The following is a 12,957-nucleotide window of genomic DNA, read 5'->3' on the forward strand; positions in this document are numbered from 1 at the left end:
ACTTCGTAAATATGAAGAAAAAAAAACACGATAGAATGGCCATATCATGTCCTATAAATACCGTACATATCCCGGGTACATATCACGTTGACATAATTAGGCTATATCTATGCGTCAAGCACGCACTGTGGAGAACAATTCAAATTTTGTAGTGTCAATATCTTTGTGCAGGTTAAGAACACCTTGAAGTCGTATACAATCAGGAAAATAACACAAAACAACACGCAGTAGAAAAGATTCTGCAACACAACGCTACATTTACGGTGATATTTATGTCAACAACACGACACACCCACAAAATACCATATATTTTGTATGAAGTGTACAATACCGAGGTACGTAAGCTTACTGCTCTGCAAGGGAATTTTGTGATGCATATACTCAAGTTTCTTTGACTGCATGGAAACGTAAAACTTATGAAAAAAATAATCCATAGCTATGATACAGTTTGTCTGGCATAAACACGAGAATTTCGTTCAATCGCCTCCTACAGGTGGTTTTACGTCAGAGACACGATTGCTTTATCCTCAGCTTATTAATATCTTACCCACAATCCCATTCACCAATCGTGACGTCGACCGGACTGTAATGGAGGCCTAGGTAGCTCGGATATTCAGTGTACAGTACTACGGGGAATGTTATAACGATTTCTACTGAGAAAATGGCCTCGAAGATCGTCCTAGCCACCTTGATTGTAACAACGATACTATTGAATATACCAGGACATTCGACAGAAGGGGTTCCGGTCAAACGTAAGTACAAAAACACACCAGAGTCGAGGGGGGTTATTGTCGCGGTGTTCTCTCTCTCGATCTCCGGTGTAAACGGACTCAATGAATCTGCCAAACGGAATATACATATGTCATTACAGTTGAAAGAACGTCAAATGATTTCATGTTGAGATAAGTTCAAGATAATAAATGAAGTTCTGTGTAATTTATTAAATTCTCCATCTGTTATTCCAGCGCTGGGTTTTAAAGCGTCGTAATTTTTTGACCACACGGCATACGACTGCATTCGGGAACGGTACTCGCTCTAGTAGTGGGTTTGGCAGTTTGTTGTCGTACGTGCATGTATTATATCTGTACCGTTGTACGCTTTGATGACAGCTGGTACGGGCTATGTCTGTATTCATTCGTCGATGGTCAGATTTGACATCACATGTAATATTTGAAAGATAATCAGAACCTGAAAAGAAAAAAAAAATGATAAAAGTATGAGACAAGACGGAAATTGTGAGTGTTCGGTCGTAACTGCACCATCGTGTGTTGCTATATTTATAATGACAAATGGCGTTGAACACATTTGAATGAATGAACCCATTGAAATGCTGGTATGTGTGGAAACAGCAGTAGTGGCTGAAGAAGGGAGAGAATACCTCGTGATCCCAAACCAGTGGCTTTCCTCAATATTTTCTCTTTAATTGAAATTATCATCAAAATGTCAGACTCGAACACCTACATAAAACACTAAAATTAAAAAAAAAATTTAAATTAAATATTCACTCCTCATAACAATGCTCTGATTTCAATCTGATGGACATCATAGTTTGTATTCTTTGTGTATTATGATTCATGGAAAGTATTTGCAAGCACATACATGAAATTTTAAATTCCTTCATGATATTTCTTTCGCTGCTGAGTATTATTATTATAACAAAGAAGGAAAAAATGTCTTTGTATTCAGAAATTCAAATACAGAGAAATGTAACTTTACAAATGGTAATGAAGTAAAAAATGTTAGTGTTACTGTCAAGTCTACTAATAATATACTGGCCATTTGCTACAACTGTATACTTTTTTTTTTAGACAGATTCAAAATTAAGGACATCCCCTGGGATTTCTTCAACATTTCCTTTATAAAAAATGAAAGCGAAAGTGAATGTAATAAAGAATATGATTCCAAATTATTCATATGAATAGACAGTTTGGATGATTAGGTATACAAATGTACTTTGTGTGGTTAACGTTCAATTGAATTAAACACTAATTGTGAGTCACTTAAAGTAATCATGTTGACCATTAAAATAATTGATATGTCTGTGTTATGGCTGTAAAGTCAATAAGCCAGTCTTGTAAAAGTGGTTGAATAAATACAACTTAGAAATAAAAAAAAATATTTATTGGCCTTATTATTAAAAAATCGAAATTAGTCTTTTGGTTATGCTGGACAAGTCAATAATGTGTAAATGTCAATATACTAATACATTATATTAAAAGCAATACTGCTAGTTCTGAGAAGTTACTCTGTTTTTGTCATAATGAAATATCTAATCGTAAGAATTACAATTTACATGCTATCTGTATATCCTGTTTCCACAATCAAAATGAGAGATATAAATACCAGGAAATAAAGATATGAGAAGGAAAGCAAGATTTAGTGAAGTCTGGATATCCTTAATTTTAAGAATAAATATGATACATGTACAATGTAGGTACCAAAATGTAGAGTTGTAGCTATTTACAGTTTGTATTTACTTAAAATACATGTTTTGTAATAGACTCATAGTCTAAGTCATACTAAATGCTCTAAGTCTTATAATTCAGTGACAATACTGAATATAAAAGTACAGTGTATGTGTCAAATATATGACAACTTTCAGCAAAATTAAGAATGTGTTGGAAAACTAGAATTTGTAGATATCTAATTTGCGTGTTCCTAGTATAGGTGAACTGGTGGCTAGCATTGTAAATGCTTCATACATGTACTATAATGATGGTGTTATAATTATCTTTAACTTAAGCTTGAATATTTTACACACACACACACACACACACTTAATCCAAGGAGTTTGGAGGTCCTAAGCCATACCTCAAGAGTTTCACGCTTTTGCAAATTGAACACCAGAGAGACGCCTTTATTAATATATACATTATATAATTATATTGTATATATATATAATATTCAGTGATCAAAGGCAATAAAAAGCATATTAATATACATTGTACATGTATAACTTTAAAAAAATAATGGAAATTTGAGAAAAAATCTAAATATTGCTGAATTAAATTTGATGATTTGATTATATATACATGTATCAACCTGGAAGCGTTTGTTTTCAATATAAAATTTTCTGGCATTTTACAGGTCCTGTTTTATTCTGTTTACAGTGAATGCAAACATTGGCACACTCATCTGTGTTAGGTGTTCATGATATTAGATATAACCCCAAAAAAATATTGCGTACCAGTTTCATTTTAATTTCAAATTTCATATCCTGTGTTGTTAGGACATGTTGATTTAAAGCATAGGCAATCAGTCTTTACGTCTTTGACATTCAATTGTGAGGTCATGGCTTTCAATGCTGGCTAATCCATCAATATTATTATCATTATCACAGAGGATGTTGTATACTTTGTGTAGGTGGTTCAATGTAATGATAACCTAGTTGAGGCCATGCTTGAGGCAATTTTTCCACCTAATTAGTTATAATTTTGTAAATGCAAATGATGAATAATGAATTGGAGTGTTCAATTTTCAACACGTTTAATCTCAAAGGAGAAAGACTAATAATCGATATGTGGTTGTGAGTGTCTGGCTGACTCATGTGAGTTATAATATTAGCATGTCAACCTATATCTCACTCAGAAAATGTGTGGGTTTGTAGAATAAAAGAATATAAGTCCAATTACAGTATTAGTCCACCTCCAGTTGATGTAGACAAAAACCTTGCTGGAATTGGTATATTTGAAAATGATACAAGGATGCTGAAATTTTAGGAAAAAAATGTCTCTTTATTTTTAGTACTCTCATAGTTTGGTCGCACACCAGAAACCGTCTTCACATCTAAAAAATGGATAAAAGAGAATGCAAACAATGATAAAAGATAAACCATAGCCTCTCCACCAACTGTTGGTGGAGGTGGAGGGGAGGGTCTGTGGATGAACTAAAACTGGGGTGAAACTATGTTCTTTAATATATTAAGATAATCTGTAATTATGAACTACAAGTTATTTTAATGTACATTTTTTGCACTTTTCACAATTCTAATAAATTATAAATTTGCTGAAAATTCTAGTATTTATTGCTTCAGAAACTAACAATACACTTAATAATTGGTGTATATACCAAATGATGAAACATAACTAGTATTAATGATGTTGATATTATAATTTTTGTCCAAATTTGCTAGAATAGGAATGGAAATACAAAAGCAAATTGTATCTTTTGCTTATGATATAACTTGCTGTGACAGCAGTGTTTCCTGGGTTGATGAAACTAATACCTAGAGTGAACAACAGAATATGGAACAAATTTTGAGTCAAGAGTTGATGATCATTTTAGACCGAAAAATCGATGCCATCCATAAAATGCAAAATTTCACAATTTCAAAATGTATGCATAATTATTTCAAATCTATTGTTCACCCAAACAAAACCAGTGCAGTTCCTCCTCAAGCTAATCAAATATATACTAAAAGCATTTAGTAATGCTTTTTAATATAATAACTTAAGGCATTTTAATTTTTATTGGCAGGTAGTTTTGTATCTGTAAATGTATATATCTTGTACATACATGTACATATACATCATATACAATTTGACCGTATCATGCGTCCAGAGAAAGGGAAGACTTTAATTTTTTATAATTTAGATTAAGTTAATATCAAAGTGTTTTAAGCAATGAATTATGATTCCCTTCAATTAAAGCGTTTTGTTTACATTGTATTGGCAGAGATGTCTTGCATCTAGTACTTAAAACTAAGTTGTGTTTACAAATATGCTAAGATATCCCTTGTCACAGGGTTCAATGTTTACTCTAAATATTAAAATTTAGGTTATGTAAATATGAACATTTTTAGCAATGATTCACATAAAGCATTTTGGCAGAGTTGGGTTTTATACTGACAACTATGTGATGCATACACATTATACATATTATGGCTTTCCTTTGGCCTAATAAAAATTGTGTGGTTCTGATTACGTTCAATTTTAGAATAGATGGGGTAGGTAGATTTTTTATTTTACTTTTTTATTTTACTTTATTATATTTATTTTTCATGTGTGAGTGTCTAGTTCAGGTAGTTATATTTTCCAATGTTTTCCTAATGGTCTCTGTTTCTTCCTATCAGAGGTACAGCCATTACAGATTAGAAAAACAGTTTTATTTTGTCTTTTTAAGTTGATGTCAGTGTCTGATATCTACTATTTCTCGTGAGACTTCACAATTTTTGCAATTTTATTATTTTTTTCTCGAATACATAAAAAAAAAGTTTAGGGTCAGCAGTGATTATTTTTTAGGCCTAATATTAAAATTTAGGTTAAATAAATTATTAAATAGGAATGTTTTTTAAAGCGATAATTTACATAAAGCATCTTGACAGAGTTGTGTTTTATACTGCAAAGTATGTGATGCATAGAAATATACTCAAGACATTCCTTATCGCAGGCTTTCAATCTTTATTGTAATATTAAAATTTAGATTCAGTAAATAGGAAGCAATGAAAACGTTTTATTTGTTATCAGTAGATGTCAGTGTTTGTACTCATAACTGTGTAATGCATACAAATATGCACAAGACATCCCCTTATGATGGGCTTTTACTGTTTTACATTGAGTCTGTGAATAAAGCTGATGAGTACTACATGTAGTTAGCTGTCCTCATGACAAAAATTAGCATATTATATAATTTCATAATTATGATTGTGAAATTATTCCCATAAGTAGCTGTAAATTAATTTTTTTAAATGAAGGAAAAAGCACCTAGACATGACAATAATAAAACTGATATCCTTGTTTTTCTTAAATTTAAAAAAATATTAAAAAAAAAAAATATTAAAGGAGTTTTCATTATATTATTTCATTTGATATTGATACATAAAATAGACAATAGCAAAGCGAAAGTGAAAACAAAGGATGTTTTGAGATGAGCAATATCATTGTGACTGGCTTCACTGTTTACCAGCATATTTCAGTGTGACAAATTTCTGTATCCGCTTGATTTCAATTCTACTGGTAGAATGACACATTCCGGCAGTTAGTCATGAAACGTTTACATGTTATACCATTTGTTATAAACTAATTCATACATTATAATTTGAGTCATGGTACATTTGTATCTACATTATAATATATATTATATTATATATATGTGTGTGTGTGTGTGTGTTTGTGTGTGTATTATACACAAATGATGTATATATATATATATATATATATATATATATATATATATATATATATATATATATATATATATATATATATATATATATATATATATATATATATATATATATATATATATATATAATACATGTATATATGTATACACACACACACACACATATATATATATATATATATATATATATATATATATATATATATATATATATATATATATATTTAGATGGACTCAAATTGAAATTATCATCAAGTTATAGTCCATTGGTTTCATTAATCTAGTAATAAAAATGAACTGTAAATGTAATATAAACAGGTTTTTTTTTGCTTAGATTATTTTGATGCATCTGTTATCTTTTTGTGATTATCAGGGATGAGGCAAGCTGACAGAAAAACTCACAGAAGAGATTGTTTGGTAGTCGATATTCATTACTTGCATCTCAGATAAGGGGTTCACATGTTAAGATGAAAAGAGCGTCTTTCATTTTAGTATGATTAATTTTTTTTAAATTATTTTTTTAGTATGATTAATTTTGAATATTTTTGTTTATAAGCTTATCCTGACTAGGAATGCTGCCAAACCCACTCAAATTCAGTCAAGGATGGTCCAAAATGTTAAGTAAAGTAAACAGTTTTGACTTAGGAACACTTCTACACCAATTTTAATTTTGTTTGCTTATGTCTACATAATGCAAACAAATTGAGAACAATTTACATATTGATAGTATTGTTCAATTATAGCGGGTTTTATGTCAGTTTTAGTTTTTGGGGTCTCTGGGACCCAATTACTTAGAAGTTGTGTACATTTAACTGCAAATCTGGGGTCTGTAAACTTTAGTGTATATGTACGGCAGTCATAAAATTACTGTCAGAGAAATTAGGGAGTGGCTTTCTCTCTGTTTTCCTCATTGGTGTGTGAGAAAGTCTCTGGTGATCTATATTGCTTCAATCATAGTCAATCTTGACCTCATAATGCTTAAAAATACAGGACAGCTGTCATTAATTCAAAACATGCTGAATACATGAAAACTGATGACTTTACGGAGACTGGTTAAGTAGTGTAAAGTTACTTGGAATGGCATGAGGTTTATGTTCATATGTCCAAGGTCTGTTTGGAAAAAGAATATCTATTTCCATGCCCTCTAGACATTTTACATATATAAAACGTAGGATCTTCTTGCTATCAGCGAGTTAGAGCTATTGAGACTATCGACTAGTGAAAATTACACATACAAAATTAATGTACAGCATATTATGTATCAGTTCCTAGAAGAGTATTTATGTTCATGGCGTCTGGACAGTTAAAAACTTAAAGCAATATTTCATGTTGTCCATAAAAAGCATCTCGTTTGATCCCCATGACCTGGATACTTCATACTAGTGTTGACGTGGACGTTGATGTTTTTCATAAAGTTTCAGAACCATGGTAACAGTAATTGAGAAGATGCAACGTTTGTCATAAACCTGACCTAATTTACACTGTTTTTGTTGTAAGGCTAAAACTTTGTTTGGAAAATACATATGGTGAAATTAAATCATCCATGCATTTAATGATGTTACCAGCCAACTACTTGTAACAAAAACATGGGTGTATTCCCCAAACATGTTGGCACTACATGTAAGACAGCTCATATGTCTTTTATGATATACATGCCAAAGAAAGTCATCGCTCATTTGACCTCCATGACCCGAACACTTCAAAGTAGTGTGGACGTGGAAGGTAATGTTTTGCCATAGGTTTATTAACCATGGTAACACTGCAATACAGAAGATATATATATCTGATGCAGGTGATCTAATTTGTATATGATGATTAATGTCTTAGGCTGCAATTATGGTAGAGAAGCCTATATAAAATACACAGTGTAGTTATATACATGTTATTTTGTACTTACCACCCCAAATAAATATATTGGTAGCCATTTGCCAGATTGATTTATACATATAAACAACTCATGTGGGTAATGTACAAGGGAAGGTCACACAATGTCGCACAAGTTCAACAAACGAACATCATTCGTTTTGGTCAAAAACCCCTCCCCCTCCCCTAAACAAATGTTAACAAGTGTGATATCAAACGTTAATATATGATGTAAACTATGATGAAAACTGTAGCGGTCACGCCACTACGATCGAAGTAATGTAAAAACATGATTGTAAACACATTAAAATATTACCAGCAACCCAGGACCATATCTCACATTAGAATTAAATTTTTGTTAACTTATCAACATCTCAGTAGTAAATACAAAAGCTGTTATCATTGAAGGAATGAAAGTTTTCTGTCGAAATTTGTTTAGAAGTGTGAAAATGAAATTCAGCAATTCCATTAACGCATCGCCAGACCCCCTCCCCTAAGCAAACAAAGTTCGCTTATCGAGTTTGCGACCGATCGTCCCCAAGATGATTCTGATAAAGTTCACTTAATTTGCAATCATAAGATTCAAGAGGATGTGGTTTCATTATGAAACCGTGTGAAATGCATAATACATGTATGTGTCTACATTGTACATTTTGTATTTACCACCCCAAACTGACTGAGACATTGGTACACATGTACATCATGATTGTACATATCATCAGATAATGTGAAGCACTCTATAAGGTTCATTCTGATTGGTTAAAAAAACAAAGGAAGCAAGCCCATCTGTTGGCTGTATTGTTAATAAGTGATAAAGTATATGTATGTTTTCCAATCAGTGACAACCTTGTGATAACTTCACATCAACCCCATATTATACTTTTACTGTTCCCTAAATGATTCAAACAAATAACAGTAAATACCCAGTACAATGTAGCTTGATGATCATGAGCTCATGTACTAGGTATACATGTACATGTAGTTGATACATGGTGCCTAGCAGAATATTACTCCCAAATGATTCAAACATGTATATTGTACATTTTGTATACATGTATATACATTTGTATGTTAATTGTTAACTTATGTAACAAAAATCGCTGAATTAGCCCATTTGTGTATGATACATGACTGTACATGGTGTCTGACAGAATTCTGCTGCTGATATGTGCATTTGTGAAGCCATGCAGTGACTTGTGAAGCCCTGCAAATGTAGAACTTGCTTAGTTAACCCAGACTACATGAAAATATTTCCAGCCTCAGACTGTACATGTGTATGTACATGTAGAGACCTACATGTACATATTCTTACAGAAAGTCATGATAGCACACACGGATATGTTGTATTGTGACCTGAGCTGGCATACACAATGATACATGCAGTGATGCATAGTATAATTGATGACTCAACCATGCAGGTCTATCAGTACATTTGTATCTCAGTGAAGTGGTGTTGTGTTACAGTTACTGTTGGTATTGGCAGGACAGAATAGACATTGTTGATGTATTGTTTATTTTCATTGCCTTGGTACTGAGGGTAATTGTACTAGGTTAGGTCAATCGGTCACACACACAAATAATTCAGGCTTCATATACTTGCGTATATAGACATATACATGTATATGGTACTATATGGTGCTACATGTACATTCAACTTTCTCAGTTTATGGTGACAAGAAATGATTGAAAAGGTTGTACATGTATTTTGGTGGCATTCAGATTGGAAAGTAAAAAGTGCTACAATAAACCTGTCATAAGCCTACATACATGTACATGTATGATGTCAGATTGGAGTAGCTGAGACTTGCATGCATCATCAAATGTGTGGAACCACAGTTGGCCCAAATACATTCACACTGTCTCATAAATTTCTCCCAACTTCAAACCTACATGCACATGTAGTCTTGACTTCAAACCACCTGCTTGCACCTGACTAACCTACATACATGTACACGTATACTGACTGGACCAACTCTTTACACTTGACCAGTCATTCTAAAGTGGCCAAAGTGAAGTGTATATAATGTAGTGTGAACTCCCTATAAAAATGTAGTTAGAAATTGAACTAAACGTGTGATCTCCAGTCCTGTACATGTATGTTTCACTCTTGTGTTTTCATTTTAAATTTCATCTGTACAGAAATGAATGTTACAAATCAACTTCAAAATGTTTAGTAAATATATTTTTCTACATTAATTGATCATGACCAAGCATTATAAATGTATGGCATGTCATCAGATTAATTCAAAAGTTTTATTCTTTTTATTTCAAATATGCATTCAAATATACTTAATTGATGAAGTGTTTCTCATTTGTTGGAGACTCTGGTAAAATGGCCAGCCAAGTTTTTGTTTGTGTATGTTCTTGTAAGTCTGAGACAAGTTGTATGTAAGTTTATGAACTTGTGACCCAAACATAGAATCATATTTGTATATACATGTACATATACACTCACATTACATGTGTACTTATACTTTTCCGTACTAATACAAATGTTACAGTAGAATTTTGTTGTCTTTAATCTCTGAGGCTGAACAGAAGATGAAAAATATGGCAGTAACGCTTACAGTATATGTATATGTACATTGGTGTCAAGGTGTGCTGCAAAATGTATAAATGTACATATAGGAACACAAGCATGTCAATGTGCTCATCTACATAATATTTTGTCATGTACAACTACATGTACATGTGTACATGTATACGTGTATGTTGTATAGAAAGTGTTACAGCAATCAACTACATAACATGTACTTGTAGGTCCCTCCAGACTTGACTTGTCAAACTGCATACAAGAGAAGTAAAGGTCAAAGGTTAACTTTCACAACAATATTTTATGTATACATTTCAGTGATTATATAGTACAGGCTTGTGTTGAATCATAACACATTTATGTACATGTATGATAGTATGTAAATGTATAGCTGGGTTGGTTTTTCATCAGTTATGTACACAGTGAGAAAGAACTATTACCATGTTACCATCTTTGATTGATGTGCCAGGTTTGGTTGAAATCAGTTGGTGCATGCCAGAGGTATGAGGGTAAACACAAAAACAACAAATATGGGGTATTTTATCATTGTAGGCATTGAGGATATGACGTAACAGGCATCATGGTCTTATTTGAGACGCATTGAAGTGAGACACTTGGCCAAAAATATCCACAAATAGTACTTATACAGCAAAATTATCATATAAATAGAAGTGGTCAAAAATGCTGGCAGTCAACATTATTGATATTTTCGTTATGGCTGAACTGGGTCAGTTGGCTATGGATGGGTTGGTGGTGGGGGGGGGGGGGTCGACATAGTGGAGAATGAAAATGATAAAAAATACACAAGACTTTGTTATTTCTACACACACACATATTGATTTACCGCATACAAATACATATTAAGTGGTTTTATTAAATGGCATTTTGACTACTTTAGTAGCAGTGTGTGTTACATGTTATATGCATGAATTTACATGAATGGTTGAGTAGAGAGAGAGGGAGCAGGTAAATGTCTCATTTGCAATTCCTGCCATGCATGCGGGAGGATACTTGATTTAATCAGGTAGCAGGATTCTCCAGAGATCTCCAATTAACCAAGTGTTTTTTAGGACATATCGCAGATAAGAATATATAAACAGAACACAATTTGTATCTGTGTCATTGAAAGGTAAATGTAAAGTGAACAATTTACATTTTTATTTTGAAGTTATGTCCAGAAGAGGAAATTGAATTAAGATTGAATTTACTGTACAGTGGTGACTGCTTTGTGACAAATTTTATATTATGTGAACATTTCACTTGTGTGCTTTACTGTATGTGTTGTGAAAGAAGTTAATGTACATTGTATACAGCTGTTTATATTCCAAACTAAAAACAACTGGAATTTACTTTCATTATCGTACATCTAAGTCTGATCTCCACAGTTGCTAATGCCGAACACTAGAAATACATCATGGGTTTAATGTAGCACTCAATCATGGTTTCCTACACAAGGAAGACATCATTTTCCTCCAGTTAAAGGATGTAGGAAAATATCATTTTCCTCCAGTTAAAGGACAACATACAAGCAAACAAACAAACAAACAAATTTCATGTGTACACATATACACATTGCTACTGTACATTTACGTGTACCTGTATGTAGATTCAAACTTTGAATTTTGAAGCAAACACATTATGTTTTGCATACAATGTACATGCAGATACAATTAAGTCTCTGTTATTTTATAGTCAGTACAAAATTACAGAGCTCCTTGTCATTATTGATATAATTGTTAAGGATGTAGAATTATTTAACATTTAGATATGAAAGGAAAAAAAACAATAGAAAAATATGAACTGGAGTCTGTCCCATTAATTATCTAAAAGTGTCTACTGCAGTATCTACTGATATATCAGTGACTAGCATGTAGAATAATTCAACATTTACTTAATAATATGAAGAAAAAAAAATGTATATTTTTGTAGAAAAATATTATGGTCTTGAGTCTGTCCCTTTAATTAACTAAAAGTAAAACTGTCTACTGCAGTATCTACTGTACCCAATATATATGTAGATAGTGACTTGATTCAGCATGTATAATGTTTTAACATTTACATATATGAAAAAATGATGTTGGATCTGAACTCTACCCTTTAATTAAATAAAACTGTCAATTGCAGTATCTGACAAATTTTGATAAATAACTGTTATTATATGATATTGCATTAATATACTTTAAATTACTACAAGTATCAAAGAGAATTATCAATAATCAGCATACTACTATTAAATGAAATATTAATGTAATAACCATATATATTAAGTCATTTAATGCCAAGTAGTAATTATCAGACAAGTTATTAATTTATGTTAAGTTGTCCAGACTATATTTAGAAAAAAAAAATCCATGGAAAATATGTCAATGGAATATTAATATGGAATGACATTTAGGAAACACTCTTGGGATTTCAGATATGCTAAAAATATTTGTCCG

The 12,957-nt window shown here is 31.9% G+C and overlaps 1 protein-coding gene across 1 annotated transcript in view; it reads left to right on the forward strand.

Moving 5' to 3' along the window:
- Window positions 1-583: 583 nt before the first annotated feature.
- LOC144441127 (uncharacterized) overlaps window positions 584-12,957 on the forward strand; it is a 112,162-nt gene continuing 99,788 nt past the window's right edge. The window contains exon 1 of the mRNA XM_078130659.1: window positions 584-752. Within this exon, the coding sequence (XP_077986785.1) occupies window positions 662-752 (91 nt within the window). The 5' untranslated portion in view covers window positions 584-661. The remainder of the gene's footprint in view (window positions 753-12,957) is intronic.

This window comes from Glandiceps talaboti, chromosome 10 (genome assembly GCF_964340395.1).
Source record: "Glandiceps talaboti chromosome 10, keGlaTala1.1, whole genome shotgun sequence".
Taxonomy (NCBI): Eukaryota; Metazoa; Hemichordata; class Enteropneusta; family Spengelidae; genus Glandiceps; species Glandiceps talaboti.